The sequence below is a fragment of the Physella acuta genome, unplaced genomic scaffold (assembly GCF_028476545.2).
Source record: "Physella acuta isolate Inbredline_101_S28 unplaced genomic scaffold, ASM2847654v3 ptg000904l, whole genome shotgun sequence".
NCBI classification, from domain to species: Eukaryota; Metazoa; Mollusca; class Gastropoda; family Physidae; genus Physella; species Physella acuta.
Window position 1 is genome coordinate 148689 of NW_026732421.1, and position 21998 is coordinate 170686.

Genomic DNA, 21998 nt, shown 5'->3' on the forward strand with positions numbered 1-21998 from the left:
GAGCATATAAAATATTTAGTCAGCTTTCTGCTACATGCCTCAATTTAGATGATAGCTTAAATTTGACACATTCACTACATTGCAGATTAGACTGGTGGATTAAGATTACATTGAATAACATTGTGTGTTAATATATTTCATTATTGATCTTTTTCAGGCACACTTTCAAAGTTATGAATAAAATATTACCTGTCTGCTCCATTTGCTGAATGAAATGATATTGGTATTTATTGAAGCCCAGCTTGTTTATTACAAATGTGAATTCCGGCCAATTCCTACCATTCTAAGTTCGACCATTGAAATAGAGACACCTATTTTCATATGAAAAAAATGTACCCAGGAATGGTTTGTGGTTTCACTATGTAAGGAAAAGATATGTTGTTCTCTCACCATCACCTTTACTCACATAATATCATGGAATAATGTAGATACTTCTCATCTGGTAGTGCATGGCTTTTGGCTAAGTAGCAACATTGGAAGGCAGCATTGAACTATTGCAATACAGAACTTTTCCCTCAGCTGTAGAAGTAGTGGCTTTTTTTTATTGTAGTTAAAGAGAAAAGTTGTTGCCTGTATAAGGAGATAAATGCATTGATGCAGGTCTTCATATCGCTTATCTTTCCTGATCAAAATAATAAATTTTTAAACAACTTGAAAGTTGTTGCCCCTGCCAGACATCTTGGCCTATATATTCCTATATCTAGTGTTTTCAGTATTGATACTATTAGTTTTACCCAGACTTATAAACTGCCCTATTCATAAGCCTTATCCTTTAAGGTCTTTGTTAAAGTATAGATATGGCAGACTCCAGTTATAAGAATATATAGGTGGCGCACAGCTAGTGGATTAAATAAGAAATATTCCCCAGAGATTAGGGTTTGAGATTATTGTTGTGTACAGCTGACCTGTATATAAAATGTGTACAAATGATTATGCCAGTGAAAAAGTTTTAACCAATTTTTACATTGTTGAGCTGTTGATAGATGTTAACTAAAGCCCAAATGTTTCAAATACAACATCTGCACGAGAACAAATTTTTTGTCTAGGTGGTACTCAGACTGTAAGAATATATAACATAATTTTGATGAGATCATTTGTAAAAATCTATGCATAATTTTTATTTCTAATTTAATATCACTCATTGTGAGGAGGGTTACTATAACGGAACAGATGTGTAGCTATGTTTAAAATTTTCTAATAATGCATGACAAATAGGCAGATGTTTTTTTTAAATTTTAATTCAGTTCATTATATATGAAGTACACTTTTAATTTATGCATTTTTTCAAACAGTTTTTTGAATTCTCCTGTTCCGTGTTATTCTTCAGTTCTATTACCAGTCTGTTTACATTTAGTCATTGATTTTTCTAGTCTCACTAGAATTTGTCATGGTATTTTTTTAATGTAAGTCTATCTAGATACTACAACACAACCTACCTGTTAAAAGCCGGATTCATTGGAACATTTCACTAATTCTATTTTCCAAATTACGTTGTTCGAATTTAACTCAATTGATAAACGTAATTGTAACCAGTTAAACAGTATTCTTTGATTCGACATGTATCATTTTTTATTATTTGAGTTTGGACGTGTTTAAAGCTTTGATAATCACATGCCTGTGTTTAAAGCTTTGATAATCACGTCTGTGTATAAAGCTTTGATAATCACATGTCTTTGCCAGTGACAACTTCTCCAGTTGTGAAAGGCCTTAGCAACAAAATTGTGTTTTTTTTTTTGTGAAATTGTATTCTACTGGGGGTTTCAATTCTTAGGGTCTTGTGTTTCTCCTTACTGTTGTTTTTAGTTTGAGATATTTTTAATAATTCATTTTCTGAAAATATGCACAAGAATTATCATTAATACAGATGTCTTCATTCATGTAATGTATTAGTCATAAGGTAAGTATATGTTCTAGAACATACTACCAGTTCACATCATTGGATGCAAGAAAAGTTTTCTTGAAACATAAGAAAAAATGTGCAGGTTGTACTTGGCTCTTTGCATGGTTGAAAATTTACCAAGAACAAATGTAACTTTTACTGAGAGTAAAACATTGAGGTGTGAACTTGTAACAGTCCCCATTTGACTGCATGAAATAATAGTTGCACCTGAGCTGCTTGTATTCATTTTAACTTAAATTATACTTAGGTTGAATCATAGATTAGAGAATTATTCAAAACAGTTGCATGTCACAAGTTAAAATTCCACACATTTTATTCATCATTATAACCGCAAGTTTTCTTGTATACACTGATCCTTGTTAAAGCACCAGTTTGTGAGTGGGTATGTTTTGTTTTTTATTTTACCAAAAATTTTACAGCTGTCATCACTAGCTGAGAACCATTGTACTTAAAAAAGTTTTCAAACCAAAAAAATTATTTCACTATGTTCCTTACCATTATTTACATATGGTATAGTCAGTTAACTGGTGTTGGCAGTTACAAATGTTTTCTCTTTAACTTAGGTTTTATCATTTATTATCTCAATGTTTGCCATTTTGATAATTCTAACAAGTTAAAAACCATTTGTCTTAATCAATCACTTATTTGATTAAAACGGTACAAGGGTATGAGAGAAACTTATTTTAAAATTCCAGCTTTGACCAACATTTTGTTTCTTGATTGGATTCCTCATGCACTAAAATACCTGTACTAGAAGGCAACTATGTGATGCAAATACTGCAGCAAAATGATGCTATACACATTTCTTTTGTGCCATTTTGTGCCTTGGTGTAAGGGTTGATTTGTAGGTAGAAATTTGTTAGATAAATGCTGAACGTTTCTTTAAAAAATGTATAGTCAGCCTAAGAAATTGTGTAGAGTGGGTGAGCAATTTTGAAAGAAAGGAAAGTTTATTTTAGCAATTTTTTTAAATGGCTGTTGTAGATCAGGCAAATTTATCTTCTCCAGTTGCACATCGTTAGCTCACTGAACAGCTGATTGGTTTTATACTCACCTTCCCCCACTCCCTTTTTAATTGTCTGTTTTGCTAAAACATTGAATAACTTTAAAGCTTTCTGGGTGTTTCAGATCATTTCTGTGTTAAATCCTCTAATGTGTTTAAGATTGAACTAATAAGAGTTGTGATTTCTTTTCACTCCCTGTGAAAAAAAAAATTGAAATACTAGAATACTACAATATGTATATAAATGTTTGAAATATTTCCTTCTATTGACTATGATGAAATAAATAAAACCAAATTTATTATAGCTCTGCCTTTCACATTTTTAAACCAATGTTGTGCCTGTCATGGATCATCATATGGACATATGTATTCTTGTTTGCTAATGTGGTCAGACCTGTGCCCAAGAACATAAAAATCATAAGTTTATTCTGTGAACATTGTAAAGGCTTTTAATTTTGGTAGCAATTCAGATTTTTTTTTAAAGCCACCTATGTGAAGTGTACTGCACTTATTAAAAATTGTGGATTCATGTTGATCTAAGCAACTAAATTTAAAATTAACATTTTGTATTAAATTCATGGGTATAGTATAATGAAAAAACATCCTTGTAGTAATAGTGGTACATTAGTTTATTCATATACAAATACAAGAACATTTTAAACAAGGTATGAAAATGTACAAAAAATTCACCAAATTAAATAGATTAATGCATGGTTAACAACTAGCACAGCACTGCAGGGCTTCGAGTTAGACTGTCCAGGATTTAAAATTTCATCCCCATGAAAATATTTCAAGTTTGCTCTGAGCTGTGTTTGACAACAAAATAGATCTGATAACCATAACCATCATTTCTTTACTTTCCTCGCCAACTTTGATTTCTTTTTACAAACATCCTCAGGGTTTTGTATATTCTCCAGCTGTTCTGTGAACTCTACAGGTCGTTTGTTGCTCTGTGTATTGTCCAGTACACTTTTAACATGGCTGCTGGTGTCTTCTTTGTCTCTTTTATTCAGGTGTGTCTATGGACAGACAGTTATCATAAATTGTCATCAGATAAATTGGATAAATTGCATTACGCTAAATAATGTTTAATAATCAAAAGTTAATAGCATAGAACAAAGTTATGTTACACTTTCAGACTTTCCAGTTAACAGTCAGGTGCTCTACCTTCTGGCATTGGCTTTCCAAATATCATAAATTTAATCAACATTAATCTACATTACCTCTACAATGTGATAGAGGAAAAGAACATTTAAAAGGTTGCTTTTTGGAAATGAAAGTATACCAAACTCATATAACATAATACATACATTTTCTTTGCAGATGTTGTTATTCATTGCATTGAGCTGAGTCATTTGTTTTGCTTTTTCTGCGTAGGTTGTGTAATCATACTTAAATTCTTGCCACTGTGGTGGAAATTTGAAATAAAAGTACTGAGACAACTGATATTGCTTCTACAAAAAAAAAACTTGAGTTAATTTAAAACAAATGGAAACGCACTATTTCAGTCATGAGGGGATCCTCAGACCCAGGCTCCGACATCAAAACTCTGATCATCATCAGCACAGTTGATATATTAAGGCAGGGGCGCCATGTTCCCTGTCAAATAAAATTAAATAGTTTGTAACATCAAAACTCTGATCATCATCAGCACAGTTGATATATTAAGGCAGGGGCGCCATGTTCCCTGTCAAATAAATTTAAATAGTTTGTAACATCAAAACTGATTAGCACCAGCACATTTGATATATTTTGTCAAACAAAATAAAACAGTGAATAAAACAAATTGTAATGAAATAGCAAACATTCTCACTAAGTTAAGTACACTACCATTGTCTTATAAGAGGTTTGATTTAGTAGTTTTCAATGAAGGAAAAATGAAGAATGCAAGAAATCTTTATAAAATAACTCCAAGAAGTTTTTTAAAAAGTATTTTAGTAACATAAAACCAGGTTTAAGTTGCCGGTTAGTTAATAGAAAATTATTCAACAACAAAGTTAACTGTTAGATGTAAGGTTCTTTTTAGGAAGTATCAATATCCTAATCCAGCAGGTTTAAAACAAAATGTATTCTATTTTTAGTCCAACACTGTTATACATATACAACTCAGGACTTGATAAAATTAAACAATTTTTTTTAAAGTAATATCCACATCATGTATATTAAAATATTACCTTTGGTGGAAGTTTGAGAGTATCTAGGCAAATCCTACCACTTGTGTCTATATTAGGGTGATAGATAGGGGTAAGAAACCGTATTCTTGGTGGATCAAAGGGGTACCTGCAAAAACATAAAAACATTTTTTTTAAACCATGGTTGTTTTTTTTTTTTTGTTTTTTTTTTTTTGCAATCTTGACTTACAGTTCCTAACTATGTGTGGTATAAACTTATCCATGAATTTTATATTAATCAAATACATAAATAACAGTGAGCATAACCTGCAATACTTATTTAAAGTTAGCATAAAGTTATTTTTCTGCTCTAGGCATAAAAAAAACAGAAGACTATTAATTCAATTTACAAATGATCACATACTTATGATAGTAACATTAAAATTTTATATATTGTAACAACTATTTTATATCAATGATATTAACCTCTCTGGAATTTGGATTTCAAGATGAAATACTCCACCCTCAAAAGGAGTTCCAGAGGCACCAATGATCTCTGTAACAAAAATGAAGCTTGAGTTTTAAGTTTTTTACTGAACAAAGCTTGTATTAAAAATGTAGCAGAGAGAAGATATCAGGAAACATCGACATCTCTGTATTAGACCATTGCAGGTAGTAAAATTTGTCATTGTTGTTGCATCAAAAATGGGGACAGTCAGGGGATATTGACCAAAATTGTTTTTTGGACATGTGCTGGGAGGGGGAAAGAGATTTGAATGTCTTAAATTAAATGGATAACCCCTTAACTTTTAAGCTTAAACATTAAAACAAGCCCTTAAAAGAATAAGTCTTATTCTCATTTCTATTAAAACAGATACTCATTTCTATTAAAACTAAAGCATATAGTGGTTCTTAACCTGGGTTCGATCAAACCCCAGGGGTTCAGTGAGTCAGTCTCAGTCAACTCTCATGGGTTCGGCGGAGGTCAGGATACACACCGGACTCATACTATTCATGATCATATTTTGTCAATGCAGAGGATAAATGATTTAATTAATGAGTGAATACTAGTGGTATGTTTAGTAATTAATTTAGTATAAGACAAGAATTATAATATAATAGGCCCTACTTGTCTTATATTAAATTATTATTTTAAATTTAGTACGGCCTAGCCCCTAGCCCTATGGCCTATAGGCTAATTAATAATAATTATTTTATATAGGCCAATAGGGGCCTTGGCCCTACCCTACTCATTTCATTAGGCCTACTGCCTATTATTAATATTATTATTTATTATAGTAATAGTAGGCCTATATTTATATATTATATTATTTTAATATTAATTAATATCACTCAGGTCTAATTAGTAATTATTAGGCCTATTGGGAAATTTTTCCTAATTATCATAGAATGATAAAATGGACCCAGATTAATCCTATAATATACCCCATTGATAAAAATATCAAATTTATCATTCTAGGCCTAATAGTTTTTTTTATATGAATTTTCAAAGTTATGTGTTTAACTTGTTATGTTTCATTGTAACCTGCATTCCAGACGTGTGATTGGCTTTAAACTTGCATACCAATGTTGCTATTAAAGATATAATGATAAAACTTTGCACATTTGTACTCAATGATATAGGCAATAGAAGTCTACAAATAAAATAAAAATTAGAAAAGAGGTAACTAGAAATAATGAAGTTAAATTAAGGGGTGTGGCACTGTTCTATAGTGACTGCCATAAGAGGATTTCCAGACTGCACAGCTAGGTTGCTATTCCATATACCATCATGAAACTTTATATATTAGGACTAGAGCATGTAAAAAATACAATCATGCAAGTAAAATAAACATAGCTAGAGGAAAACTATAAATAGTGAACTTGAATATGGTACAGCGCAATTAGACTATGATGATTAACTACAGGCTAATATGTTACACTTCTTTGTTGCTACTATAAAAATAAAGATTAAACTTTACATATTGATTCTGGTGTTAGTAATAAGAATGCTAGTATACATATTGTACAGGTAATGTATAGAGTTAGAACTTACAATTCAAATACAGCACAATATGATCAAGATACTTAACGATTTGCCATAAACATTGGATTTGTGTCAGTGTATAACATGGTAAAAATGTTATTATTAATTTAGAAAATTTTGGTTCTTGTAATGTTTCTGATGAAAAGTGTTGAGGTGTGCTAAAACTCAAAGATTGACATTTCACAGTATTCTTATTTATAAAATGTTTAGTGAAGTTGACGTATCCTTTGATAAATTCTTAAATGACATTAATTAAAGTGTTCATGTTTTCTTTCTATTATAGTTGCCTATAATAACTAAAACTGTAATGCAGTGCAGCTTATAAAATTGGGCATTATTATTTTTAATTTAGGCCCTTTATAGTACTTTATAGATCTAGATACTACAGATAGGCCTGTCAGTATTTACATTAAGGCCTAATAGTTTATATATATATATATAGGCCTATATATATATTATATATATTATTACACATCTCTAGACCCATTATTGTTTTAGTGTTTTCATTTCCATTTAGATTTAGATTCTATTTTTTTTTAAAACTGTTTACAGTAAATATAGATTTTTTTCTACTTGAAAATGCCTTTATAATCTATGTATCTGCAATTCGTTAATGCTAGTTTGCTAGATCTAGTTAACCTGGTATTAAGAAGGTTAATAAAAATCTGGCTAATTTAAAATTTTATAATTTATTTAGGCAGCAATTAGGCCTAATTACATTCTTTCCATTTTTAATCTAATAATTTAGATCTACAGTATATTTATTTTAAAGCCCATTTTATTGTAACAGTCCATTTAAAAACAAACAGCTATTAAAAAACATCGTATGCGCATATCTATTAATATCTCGTAGCCCGGCCGCCATTATGAAATTACGCATGCTTTCTCGTTCCTACCCCTACGAGTTTTATCGCGCTACTCCTCATCGGCCCGTGCTTAAAAACCCTTCAAATCGACATTTCTATTTATCCAAATGGTTGGCATGCTATTTAAGCCTATTTTCATGCAACTTAAAGGATTATTTATATCTGAAATTTAGTTGTCAATGCGCCAGTTCGGTAGCGTCGGCATTTCGACAAATATTTGCTATTATCGGTGATCGCTTTCGGTATTGGACAATGTAAAACGGGAGCTAATTCATTTATTAGTATGTATAAAAGATGAAATTCAACTCAAATATTCACACCGAATACATTTTATTCTTCGATTCCGATGGCGAGAATTAACATGTTAAAAAATGGCGAATTTCAACAAGTACGATGAAAAAGTCAGGATGTGGTCTTACCGAATCGAAACAGCGGAAGTCGAAATGCCTAGTAATTATTAATTTATCAATTTTTAGGCCAATAGTCTACTACTCAGTATATCTAGAATCTATATCTAGACTAGATCTAGACTAGACTAGTGAATACTTAGATTATCTAGTGAGAATATTATTAGTGATCTTGTCAGTCTCTGTAGACAGTGACAGTTACAGTACAGTACCCACTCCACTCACGACTTACGAGCTGACAGATTATCTAGTTGATCGTTTACTGGGACACATGATATTCCAGAGGGCGGCGAGTTTAAAAACATCTCAAGCTCCTTTTTCATTCTGCCTTTGGTGATGTTATTCATTTTTTTTTAACAAGGCATCTAACGTCAGTAGATATTTTTGATTAGCAATAATAAAAGTAGCAGTAGGCCTATGTATTTAGTATTTATTTATATTTTATAAAGACCCGCCTTCCTATTTGCCAGATCCATTTTTTAAAATGCTGTTGAAATGTGCATTCAACTTGTGGTGCATCTAAGAAAGTAGCCAAATGGTTTAGATCTATAAACTTTATAAGCAAAACGTAATTAATACTTTTGATTTAATGGATATTGCAACTGATAATTATCAGTGTTAGGGAACAAAGTTATCGTAGTAGATCTAGATCTAGTTGCAATTACGTGGCTCTATGCAGTGGCGTGCAGAGAGGAGGTGGGGGGGGGGGGGGGGCGGACGGGGCCTAGGCACCGGGCATCCACTTCAAATGGGCCTCCGATGGGGGTGATTTTTTTTTATTTTTTTTATTTTTTTTTTTTGCAATTGAATAAAGTTGCTGTATGTTGTGTCATTGTGTAAGTTTTCATCTGTCTCAACACTGACTGCTGGCTGATTTATTTATCTACTAATCTCACCCAAAACAAATTGTAATACTCAATCGTCTATCACTGTCTGTATAGCACAACTTTTATGAAAAAAGAGGGCTTTGGTATAGATATAGTCATTAATGTTTCTTTAATAAATACGATCTTTATATTAAAGTGTGTTTCTGATATTTGTTTAGTACAGTGTAGGGGCATCTTTTAGAATACTTTTGCCCATTAATTCCTATGCACTGTAGGGGCATCTTTAAAGTGAAGTAATTATGCTTATATTCATTATACTACTTTTCAAGGAGATCCGTAGAGTAATTATGTCCATATTTATTTATATACAATGCAGGGCCATCTTTGAAGTAAGTATGCTTATATTCATATAATATATTTGAAGGGCATCCATACAGTAATTATACCCATCATAACTTTCAAGTTAAAAAATAAATAAGTGGGAAATCTGTGTAAAATTTAAGGGCATTTGCAGAGGAATTAAACTCATATTGTTTTTTTATAAATTTTAGGGGCATCCTTTATTTATTTTGATGTATTAAATTAATATACTAAAGGGGTCATCCATAAATGACGTCACGCTTTTTTTGACGATGTCACAAAAAGCCAGACCCCCCTCTAAAATGACGTCACAGTAGTGTTTCTTCTTCTCAAAGCGCATTAATATAATTATATCGTTTTCCTTTCATATTAGCTTATCCCTGAACTCGACATTCACCAATCTCTAAGCCATATTTCTCGAATGCTGCTGGCAGTCAAGCTAAATATCTTTGCCTGTTGTGTCTTTAGCAATACAAAAGTTCAATGAAATATTCCACAGGTTAATAGAATAGTCACAACGTGAAACATCGACAAATCGCAAAAGCAGAAATCGCTATTCTCTGTGACTAGTATCGATATTTTCTCAATGTATCGAGTTGTTTTTTTGTACCAAAACGAGACGCTTTATTGCTACGTATCCGACTACTTCAACGTACAAGACAAGCATTTCTAAGGTCCGTAACTACTACAGGCATAAAAAAAACCCTACATTATTCCGAATACAGTAAAGTATCACATTACGTGTTTTCCGAAATTTACATACAGGCTTAAGGTGGGTGGGGTGGCTCACCCAAGTCCACCCATTTCAAACATTTACCAGTCGACCCTGTACAACTTTTCCCTGCACACATCGAGGTGTGACACTAGATAACTCTCTCACATCAACCGTGGCCTTAGTTATAACAATCAACAATGGTGAACTTTGACCTTTAGTTTTTTCCCAATTTAATTCAACAAAGAATACCTTACCTCTGTAACCGCAGCCCGGTCCGCTAGGGCAATGTAAAACTGGAAACTCTTTTGTAGGACATGAAAAATAACCTCCTCCCATGTCCCCAAACTGTCTCCCCTCCCAGAAATTCTACCCATTATTACATTTATTGAGTCAGTCATTCCTTTGGATTTGTCTGTACGCTGTGTTTTCAAGAGTTTAGGCAAGTTAAAATTTTGTATGCTTTTCTATTTGTATTCTGTTTAATAACATAATGCATGTTGTAATTTATCGTCAATTGTACTGCTAATTAACAGTAGTGTAAAGAAAGTAAGGCAGTAAATCCTTAGAAAATTTAATAAACTGAATAAACAGTAGACATTTTTGAACAACTTTGCTTTAATTAGGTAATATAAACCAATCAACCACATCTTAGAATTTGCTAAGGCAACACTTAGTAAGAACTCAAATCAACACATCAGTAATAAAAGTATAGTCACACTTTCCTGGAATGTACTCAGAAAATTTTGTTTAACATTCTGTAAAATGTGCATGACAAAATACACTTAACAGTATAAATTACAAATGTATTGATTAGCACTCAGTAAAAAAAAATTGCTTCAACTGAAAACATTGGAATATGCTGCCAGTTTGACAATAATGTACATAAGATTATTAAAATAATATGTAAGATCTGTTGTGTTAAATTGAGGAATGTTTGAAACTTTATCTGTTTATCAAAACTAAACTGTTATTGTGGGCTGACAAATTTCAAGAGTAATTCAACTGGTTGATATATATATAAATATTTACATGTATAGTGGCTTGTACTGCTCACCATATTTTTTATGAATGAATAATTTTATTTACAGAAGTTATTTCAATGTTTGAAATCTCCTAGAAAACTTTGAATAAAAATCTTATAATTAGGGCCAAAATTTATTCTATCGATGGAAAAACTGACTCCATACATGGCTTCAAAATAAATTACAGTTTACTGAAATATATTTTATATTTTTGAAACTTCAATGGACAGAACTGATTTAAATGAATATCTGTGAACTTGCTAGGTAAGGCTGGCTTATACAAATGAATGATTAAGATATATACAATGTCAGTGAAAATAATCAGGGTTTGGCCTTTGTAGTTATAAAAAAGATTTAATATACGACTTTCTGAAAATAATCTTGCCAAAGTATAAATAGACAACATGATTAAATTATTTTTAAACAGGGATAATGGCCAACATATAAAAACAAACCAACAGCAGTTAATATTTTATTGGTTACACACTGCGAATTCCCTGACCCTAGAATGATGCTAAAAACCCCCACCCCACAACACCAACTCTCTTTAGTACGAGTGTCCACCTCGTAAGCCAGGCCCTGAGAGAGCAAAACCTATTGCGATGTAAAACACACTGGATGCAACTATTGTGATCATGCCTGCTAGGAAGGCGTAGTTGCTCCACTTGTAGGCGTAGTTCAGATCCCCATCTCTGTATGACCTCTTTGACATGACTGAAAACAATTACTTTCTGTTAGGGCTCGGCACATATAAATTATAATGTAACTAAAATAAAATGTTTGGTCTGGTCACTTGCCCATATCACAAGAGATTTATATCAAATTTCCGATAATCACCCCCAAGTATATTAATTTAGAAATGTTATATATCATTACCAAATTATTCTCGTGGAATGCTTCAGAAAGGTGGATAAAATTTTAGTGATTTTGAAGACCAAGTCTCTTAATAGTAGGCAACCCTGAACAATATTCAATGCATGCTAAATAAAATGTAAACCCACATCAAAGGATAGCCATGGTATCTACAACAAAGTAAAACTTACAAGCAAATAAAATAGCAATAGGTCCCAGAATAGGGTTGATGATGGTCACCATTATAGCAAAGGGGAGGTAAGTGTGAGGCTCTCTGCCAATGTACTGGCCACGGATAATCTCTGGGTGGACATAGATGGGATCTCTGGAGACAAGGATCTGCTTGGAAGTGGTGCGATAAACATCATTTTCCACAGGAGTAGTCATGGCTGTCTGGTTATAAAAATTTTTTTAATTTAAGTCATTGTTGTATAGTTAAAAAAAATATTTTATTAAACTCTTCCTCACAAGAGAAGTAATAGTAATGGTAAAAAATAAAACAAGATTTTATTATTAATTTCAACAGGAGAAATCATGGTTGTACTATCAGGCTAGGTTTTGAAATAACTTTGTAATTGTCATATTGATTAAAACTATATATCAATAAGAGACTTGTAAAAAAAATGGTTGAGGAACCAGTACGTATAGTAATAGTAGCAACTAGCAACTAACTAATTTTGCTACTGTTACCAGTATACTATCATTTCCACCTTTAGCGGCTTAACACCCATGACATGAATTATGAAGGGATCATGTGGTCAGCACTATGCCCAGCCACCTTTACACTTCTTTAACCTGAGTCGTGTGGGCTGGGTGAGATGACACAGAAATCAGGACTTTTGGGTTAGCAGATGAATGCTCTACTCCCTAGCCACGTTTATAATAATACAATAGTGAATAGTCTATATCAACTATATGCCTATTTAATATATAGGCCTATGTTAAAACAGTTACTTTAACAGACAGTACCAACTGGTGAAGCTAACTCATAACTGTCACTCATTCACTGGAGTTGGCTACAGAGCCAGAGAGACTTGAGTGTGTTAATCATGTGTTGTGTAGCCTGGGCTAAATTAAGGGCCAAGACTGCAAGCAACTCACAGCCTTCTTTTGTTGGAATGTCGATGAGACAGTAATATTAATAAGCAGCTCTACCTACAGTAGTACAGTGTAGTTGAGTGTAGTCTACACACATTTAAACTTTAAACTTCATTTAATGATTTATTAACTACCTAGACCAGAACTAGAATCCAGCTAGTGTTTTAAAATCGAGTCAAGTGTAAAGACAATTTTACACAACATTAGCATTAGAGAATCAGATCACTAAACTAGTTTGTTAGATCTATATTAAAAGTAGATCTAGAATCTAGATTTAGATCTAGATCTAGTATCTAGATCTAGATCTAGTATTCTATGACAGCCAAAGGCGGAAGTGCAGTTGATTTGTTTGTATTTTTGGTGGTTTTATCTCAAGTTGTGAGGTTCACATTCGTACCAGAATCTATGTTGTAATGATTAAATTAAGGTGGTTTTAAACTTTTCAACGTCACTATAGTACAGTAAGAGAAGAATTCACTTTACCATAAATGAGAAACGTGAATTTTATATCATACCTGCTTGTTTGACCCCTTTATTACATACAAAACAAAACCATACCCGGAACTTGCACAGGTAAAATTGTTGTTACGCATGCGTCAGGTAAGAAAGGTAACCGAGTTTTAAAATTCACTACTTAAAAGAAAGGTGAACAAAATATCTGAAATAAGTAATATTATCACTAATACAATGAATTTGAGAAACAGATTTAGGTATTAGAATCTATAATAATAAGATAAATTGTAAGCATATTACAATGTTACTGATTTTAATTATATTTACACATAATATGCAATCCGAGTTGAAATGGGAGATAACGATTATTAGATCTAGTTGTTTTTAAACACCACTTCATTGCGTCCCTTTAAAAAATGTTGATTATTCGAGATCTCCGTTTATTACCATAACCCACCTTCCATTAACTATTTTCATGGTAGTTGCTAGTTCATTACTTGTACAGTTGTACGAATGATTGGTGGGATTTCATATTTCTTGTATTAATATGTTGCAGCATCATATGCAAGTTACTAAACTAATTGTGATAGTAGCATCATATCCAAGGTACTAAACATAACTAATAACTAAACTAACTTGATGGTAAATATTTGGAGAACAGGTGTTTGGTGAAGGGTGAGTTTTTTGTAGAAATTCCAATCTGCTGACAACTTGGTGCCATAGTCTAAAGCAGAGGATACCTGTGGAGACATCGGCTAAAACCAGGGTGTCAGATCTTCTCATTCAAACCTTAAAATCAGTGGTTCTTAACCTGGATTCTATTGAACCCCAAGGTTTGGTGAGTCAGCCTTAGGGGTTCAGAAGTGATCAATACATTTACCCGACTCATATGATTCACGTTAGGATTTTGTCATTGTGGACAATAGAACTATTAAGACATGGGTGTTGAATGTGCATATGAAACCACTGCTCTAACGGAAAGTTATCTCACAATGTATTTATAGTAGTTAGTCACAGTGTGCTTTATATTTAAAATTTCAAATGTCATGAAAATGCGGTTGTGTAGTAGGGTATATGACTGCTAATCCAAAATTCTTGGGTTTGAATCCTGGGCTTGAGTTTGTAGAATGTCCTTGAGTTCACCTAGCTCTAATTGGGTATCTGACTCATGTTAGGGAAAGTAAAGGCAGCTGGGCATAGTGCTTACAATTCTATTTCTTCATATGCCGAGGTCACAGAAACAGCTGAACCCTATTTCATCTGCCCCATGGACCATGAGGCATAACAAGCAGAGTTTCTTCCAGGCATCTCTTCGGGGGGGCGAAGCCCCCCCGAAAATTTTTTACCGCCCCCCCGAACGAAATGAAATTTATATAATTTATATAGAAAATATATACTTTTCACAGTGTCCGCCCCCCCGAAGAAAGTTTACCGCCCCCCCGAAAATTTCAAGTGCCCCCCCGGAGAAAAAAGTCTGGAAGAAACACTGATAACAAGGTAACTTTACATACATACTTACATACACACACAGTGACACAGACACACACGGGAATTGAAACCCCCACCCCACACATACACATACAAGCACACAACTAATCCCTGCCTTTACCACAGATCAGTGCCATAGTTTAAAATATTCCTTAATTAAGTAGCTTTAAATCCAATGCTAACATTTAAAACAAAAGCTGAAGTGACCAACCATAAACATTGTACAAGTATTCCTCTTTCTGGCACTGAGGCTTAATTAAAGCAAAACAACTCTTTAATTTTAATTACATTTAATTGGTCATTTTAAATCAGAAGTATTACATTTGAATGACTAAATGAGTTCTATACATTACTATTTGTGTTGCGGTACAATTAAAATTGCCAGTTTCTATTTTCAAGCATGAAATAATTCTTCAAGACAAATGTTTATCGTCTTTCAATTCTAAATTTTGATGTTTCAATCACCTACAAAAAATGTACATTAGTTTTTAAAGTTTAAAACTGTAAAAATTAAATTCATGAAAAAATAAACAATGTTCTCAACACAAAATACATTTTGCTTTTAAAACTTTACTAGGTAATCACTTATTTTAAGTATTTGAAAGTTTAGTATTGCAGTAAAAAAAAAGTTTTTAAAGTGTAATAATTAATTCTAAAAAAACATTCAGTATAATAATTTCACACTAAGATCATGCAAAGGGAGAAAATCCTTAGAGAAAAGGTAAGAAGAAAGCTAATAAAATTACTCTCCTCTGCAGTAACTGGTAGAGGCACACAATATCTCATTTTTTAAAAATCCAAATACTTTTTTTATAACCTAAGCAAATTTATATTAAAAACGATTCACTTGATGATAGCTAAATTAAGCTTTAAAATGGACATTTTATTCATGTAACAAAAAATTTGGAATCTTTATTAATAGTTGATTCATGATGAAACAAAAAAAAATGTGTTGTAAAACACATTAAACTTCAGAATTAGACATTAAGATAAAGGGATGATTTAATATTTGAAAAAAAATTGCTGCAATATTAAATAACACTAGACAAACGTCTGTAAAAAGATGTGAAATAAATGCGGTAGCTTTGATCAACATGCAAGTGATATTCATGAAGTAAATGGAAATGGAATTTAACTTTTGAACAGGTTTTACACTTGAACAATACTTCAAACTAGCTCTTACATAATGTGTTTTCAACTTGCTTGATACTTCAATCTATCTCTTACATAATGTGTTTTAACTTGCTTGATACTTCAAACTATCTATAAAATAATGTGTTTTCAACTTGCTTGATACTTCAAACTATCTATAAAATAATGTGTTTTCAACTTGCTTGATACTTCAAACTATCTATTAAATAATGTGTTTTAAACTTGCTTGATACTTCAAACTATCTATTAAATAATGTATTTTCAACAACTGCACAACCAGTAGAGACTGGTTTTAATGTTTTTATTGGTAAGTACTTAATTAAGTCTAACTCAATTTTAATATTAAGTGGATGTAATCAGTTAATTATAAATATGGCTAATTAAATGGGACAATGTTTGGAAATAGAACTACTGTTATGTCTTTTATTGATATTTGATAAGCCAGACCTACAATCATAGACTAACATTGTTACATAATGCTGTTTGTAGAATAGTGTTGAAAATTTACTTGGTGGTTGAACAGAAGACAAGGAACTCTTAAACACTAAATTTTTCCAAATATATCAGTTTACACTAATCCAAAAGGAACACCCATAATATCAAACAATGTAGGGGTAGTTAACATTTTCTAAAAAAAAAAAAAAAAAAAAAAAAAAAAAAAAAAAAAAAAAAAAAAACTTGATTTTAAAATGATTTTAAAAAAAACATTAACAATTTTTTTTTTACAAAATGTTTATAAAAAAAAATCCAAAATAATTTTTCGGTTTCATTTTCCTAATGTATCATAATCAAATAGACCAGAGCAAGAAGAAAAAAACCAACTGGAAAATACATGGCATACACATCACAAAGAGGTTAATTAGATCTAGTTAAAAAAAATCAACCAGTGCAGCTAATGCTGTACAGATTATAAGTTAATTAAAAACATGGATTAATATTTACACTGTGTACAGGAACAGCTCTCACTAAGCCAATACCAAGAACTTGATGCATTTACAAGGTCATTAAAATAACATTTTAAAATCTTTCGCATATATTTATTACTGAAATTTTTTTTTAAATTAAAAAAAAAACCACTCCACAGATAATTTAAAAAACTGACACTACCTTTTTTGTTGTCTATTTACAAATAAATTGACCATTAAAATTAACCTAACTATTAATTAAATGTACATAAATTTATCTGTTAAGCGGATAAAAAATAATTTTTTTTTATTAAAACAAAAATGTAACAATGTAAAAAAAAAATCATTATCTTAAGATATAAAAAAACTGATTGCACTGTAAAATGTTGTTTCTGGCTCCATGACTACTAATGTGTGGGGCAACAAAGTGATCCAGCTGCAACACTGGAATAAATTCAGTTATTCTAAGGGCAGCTCCATCTACTCACAACAATGCCAAGCTTAAACTATCCTTGCTTGGTTTAGCAACAAAAAATTTTAAACTGCTAATCTTGGTTTTTAACAACTCTACTACATTTTCACTGATAAACTGACAACTTCATTTTAAAATCTGAGCAGGTTTTAAATTTAATTTTGTAAAATCAATTTTTTACAATGAATATTTAATGTAGTAAAAGACTTTCAAGTTCACAATTTGCCATATTTTTCTGTGTAAAATGATTATAATAATTCTATAAAGTTTTCATTAAAATTATGAAAACCTTAGAGGATCAGATCACTAACCTAACTCTACAAGTCCTACTCTACAAGTCAGTGCCATCACATATCAGTGGCAGAGGCCTTATACACACTGTGGTAGGCATTGCGCAGCAGAGCGTAAGGGAAACAGAACTCCAGCAGATCCATCGTGAGGAACGGAGATTCTTGAACAATCTGTCACGGGTGAAGAAAGACAGGTAGTTTATTATTATTGTGGAAATACATTTGATCTAAGTTGAGGCATTTTTATTTTAAAAATTCTGTTTTAAAACTGAAGCTTTTAATTTTGATTAAAAACCGTCATCATTATTGTTTATTATGGTAAATTTACTATGCTGAGAGGTATTATGAAATATTTTTGATCACGTTTTTAAAATCTAAAAAGTTTTTTTGACACTAATCAATTTTAAATGTTTCTGCTGACAAATCATGCTCCAATTATAATGTAAATAAAATAAGGTTATTGAAATGAAAGTTGTTATTTGGCTTGGCTTATGGGAAGGAAAAATATTTTAATGTCTGCCAGTAAAGGGTTGACAAGCATTTTCCCCAACTACAACTGTTAAAAACATCAATTCCATATCTAAGTTTGGTAAACCTCATAGATTTAGAGACATTAACGGTTAGTTTTCTATTTTGGGATAAGGACAATATTCCAACAAGGTTAAATAAAAATAATCAATCCAACAAACGAAACAAACAAGGCAATAAATGTTACCTGGTCAAGCAGCAAGTAGACAGACTCTCTGTTTTTCACAGCCTCTCTGTCGTTCTCAAAACCCAGACGCAGAAGACTTGAGGATGCCAGCTACAAGAAAAATTTAACATTTCACAAGACACGCATGGTTTTAAGGATATCATGCTTGTAAGAAAATATATTTGTTAGTCCCATTTAAATGATGGTAATTTAGAAAGTCATATAAAGGCAGTGAAAATTGTAAATTTACAGGTGGAAATTAACAAAACCATAAACGTGTTGGTTAGTCAGATTTATTTTTTGTATATCTATCACTTCTAATATCAACACATCTAGCCAGATCAACTTATTTGTGTAGCTATTGGTGCGACTTGAATAAAGCAACAGTAGGGTCCAATACAAACTAAAGCTTACAGCTAAGAACTCCTGTAGTCTCAAATCTGTATCACCAGGGCCATACAGTGAAAACAATGCCCCAGCCAAACCATTGATGCTCTTGGCCAGACAGTGGCTGTTGTTCTGGTGACCTGTGGAAATATTCCAGCATAGGCAACATGAGGCAAGGCCAATACAGGAGGCTACTTCAGTCAACATCCATGTACACTCAGTCAACTTCCAGGTACACTCAATCAACTTCCAGGTACACTCAATCAACATCAGAGTACACACAGTCAACATAATTATGACTAATATTACCTTCTTATAATGGCTAACATTACTTTGAAAAGTTATAATGACTAACTTAACTTTGAGAAAGTTACAATGGCTAAGATTGCCTTTTAAGAATGGCTAAGATTACCTTGTTACAAGGTCTAAGATTACCTTGTTACAATGGTTAAGATTACCTTGTACCAATGGCTAACATTACCTTGTACCAATGGCTAAGATTACCTTGCACCAATGGCTATGATTACCTTGTTACAATGTCTATGATTACCTTCTATGGAAGCCTTGAATGTGGACAGGTCAGTGCGTGCCAGTTTTGGAATTGAAACAGCAACAAAAACAAACAGCAGGCAGGCAATGGTGTACTCGTCTTCAGCATAGGCTGATGGGAGAGTAACAAAATGTATCAAAATTTACAAGAACAAAATGTATCCATATTTAATTTTAGGCTGATGGGACTGTGGCAAATTGTATTAAAATTTCCAGTAACAAAATGTAGCAAACTTTACTGAAACAAAATAAATAAAGTTACTATAGGCTAATGGGACAGAAATGTAATTTTTGGCATCTCATTTTAAAATATAAAAAAATATTTGGCATATTTATTCTATGACATTACTACAGCAGACTACTAAATAAAACAAGCAACTCACCACTTTTGAGTGTGCGCAATGCATTACACAGAGTAGGATCCACGCTACACTTTTCACCAGCTGAAGATGCTAACTCATTGACCACCTGCAGGATTGTTTGAAACCACATTACATCAGGTGTTAACTTTTGAAGAGCACTCATTATTTAATTGTTAATTTATTTATTTCAATTTTTAATGGCAGATGAACTTTTCTTAAAGTTAAAATTGTGAAATATTTATATTTGGATTCTAAAAATAATATGAATGTTAATAAAATTAATTAGTAAACCTATTTCTTAAGGACAAATAATAAAAAATTAAGAGTTGTGATTTTGTAGGTATATTTTTAAAAGAGATTAACCATAAAAAATTAAGGAAATTAATTTTAAAAAGATTGCATTTTTGTAAAAAAAAATGTTTAAAAAATTGTAAATGTGTAGTGACTGGTAAAGAAGAAAAATGGTGGTGTTAATTAATCAATTAAAACAATTACAAATACAGTGAAAAGTGGTAAATTTAGATGATAAAACTGATAGATAACACTTATTGAATGGGGTCCATTTTTTAACAAATTGACCAAACAGCAACTGTTCCCACAATTCATTGAACATTACCCAGAATACTATACACAGTACCATCAGTTCACTGTATTTGCAAATAAAGTTTGTCAAGAGTAAGCTGCTGACTTGTGCACACAACTCTAAATTACTGCTTGTAAGAGTAACTTCCCATTAATTTTTTCACCAACTGTATTAGTATTAGCTACTACAAATGATTCTAATCAACATATTTTCATGACATTTTATTTATTTAGCAGAACATAAAAGCCAACTTATTTTTAAAATTATTTTTAAAAACCTATCCAGCAGAATTACATTAATATTTTCAATGGCCAGTTTGGTCGCTAAAAATAGCCTGGGTAGCATAAGCCAGCATTTTAAAAAATTCTTTCGCATTTTTTAAACTGTAAAAACTAATAGGCAAATGTTACATCCATTTATGTATGTAAAAGATGAGATGAGGGAATAGAAAAATTAACCACTTCTATAATAGTGAAACGTACCAGTTTTCTCTATAATTTATTAACAGGAAGAAAAAAACGTGTTCGTTAATGCCATATAATTATTTTATGAGGACATAGAGATAATTGAGCAGTGACAATCATAGAAACAGACAAAACTTGATTCCAAAAAAAGAAGAGGACAAACTGCTTCCAATGTTAGTGCATATTTGCCCAGTCAAACACTTATTTGTACTTATAGTCTAAGTAATCTGAATCCAAAGTTATTTGGTCAAAACAGGCAAAACTCTGAGTAGTTCAATTGGGGAAAAAGTATTATCAGGACAAACTGGCAAAAATATGAATCAGGACAAACTGGCAACAAAAGGAATCAGGACAAACTGGCAAAAAATATAATCAGGAAACTGGTATAGTGACAACACAGAGAATTAGATTAAATAACAATATAAATCTTCATGTGGCTCCAGAGTGAGGGAAGTAAACATCTCTGTTCAATTAGAGGGACAAGAGTATTTAAATACTGTGATACTTCTGTAGATTGGAATATACATTTAATGTTCAAACATCTATTTTTATAAAACAAAAGACCAGTACAGAAAAAGAACTAAAGTAAAAGAAAACTAGAACTACTTTTTAAAAAATAATATACTGTACGCCATTAAAAACAAAAGAGAAAACAACTGCTAAAAGCATCAGCATCTAAGTATAAGCAGTAGAGTTAAATCATTAAACTAAACAGCCTACGGTAATTTAAGCTGGAGGGGGAAACCAGCAGTGCTTTTACAATCCGTTTTAAGGGTTTCAAACTAAGGACTAATTAATCATACATTAACTTCAATAATTTCATCAACTATAAAATTTAGCTTGGTGGTTGTAGTCAAATTTAAAATGAAATGTTACTTTAAAAAAAATTAACTAAATGAATGAATTATAACTAAAATAATATTCACAATTTTTAAAGCAAAAATTTTCCAGTATTTTTAAAATTTAAATTCAAGAGAAATTTATTTTTTAA

General features: G+C 31.7%; 4 protein-coding genes across 7 annotated transcripts in view; 1 reads left to right on the top strand and 3 right to left on the bottom strand.

Annotated features, from left to right (window-relative positions):
* The window catches only part of LOC131953068 (pleckstrin homology domain-containing family F member 2), a 33847-nt gene extending 30647 nt beyond the window's left edge, over positions 1 to 3200 (top strand). For all 3 annotated transcript variants that reach the window (XM_059316090.1, XM_059316089.1, XM_059316091.1), the window contains exon 9: positions 158 to 3200. In XM_059316090.1, coding sequence (XP_059172073.1) covers positions 158 to 181 — 24 coding nt within the window. In that variant the 3' untranslated portion in view covers positions 182 to 3200. The remainder of the gene's footprint in view (positions 1 to 157) is intronic.
* A 325-nt stretch (positions 3201 to 3525) lies between these two features.
* Positions 3526 to 8767, bottom strand: LOC131953069 (ubiquitin-conjugating enzyme E2 T). The gene is made up of 6 exons (XM_059316093.1): positions 8567 to 8767; positions 5501 to 5570; positions 5078 to 5183; positions 4404 to 4502; positions 4214 to 4309; positions 3526 to 3922 (listed from the first exon to the last, which is right to left on the bottom strand). The coding sequence occupies exons 1-6, from the start codon at positions 8679 to 8681 to the stop codon at positions 3749 to 3751; spliced, it is 660 nt and encodes a 219-aa protein (XP_059172076.1). The 5' UTR covers positions 8682 to 8767; the 3' UTR covers positions 3526 to 3748.
* Positions 8768 to 11476: 2709 nt separating this feature from the next.
* On the bottom strand, positions 11477 to 13831 carry LOC131953089 (uncharacterized). Of its 2 annotated transcripts, none has more exons than XM_059316123.1 (3): positions 13724 to 13831; positions 12302 to 12503; positions 11477 to 11972 (listed from the first exon to the last, which is right to left on the bottom strand). In XM_059316123.1, exons 1-3 carry the CDS (start codon positions 13799 to 13801, stop codon positions 11806 to 11808), a joined length of 447 nt encoding a protein of 148 aa, XP_059172106.1. In that variant the 5' UTR covers positions 13802 to 13831; the 3' UTR covers positions 11477 to 11805. The 2 variants fall into 2 exon arrangements, with proteins under 2 accessions (XP_059172106.1, XP_059172107.1); XM_059316124.1 differs by having other exon boundaries at positions 12302 to 12499; positions 13724 to 13804.
* A 3147-nt stretch (positions 13832 to 16978) lies between these two features.
* LOC131953070 (membrane-associated protein Hem) overlaps positions 16979 to 21998 on the bottom strand; it is a 31939-nt gene continuing 26919 nt past the window's right edge. The window contains exons 31-35 of the mRNA XM_059316094.1: positions 19982 to 20066; positions 19600 to 19710; positions 19077 to 19189; positions 18684 to 18773; positions 16979 to 18139 (exon numbers count right to left, since the gene is read on the bottom strand). Of these exons, the coding sequence (XP_059172077.1) occupies positions 18026 to 18139; positions 18684 to 18773; positions 19077 to 19189; positions 19600 to 19710; positions 19982 to 20066 (513 nt within the window). The 3' untranslated portion in view covers positions 16979 to 18025. The remainder of the gene's footprint in view (positions 18140 to 18683; positions 18774 to 19076; positions 19190 to 19599; positions 19711 to 19981; positions 20067 to 21998) is intronic.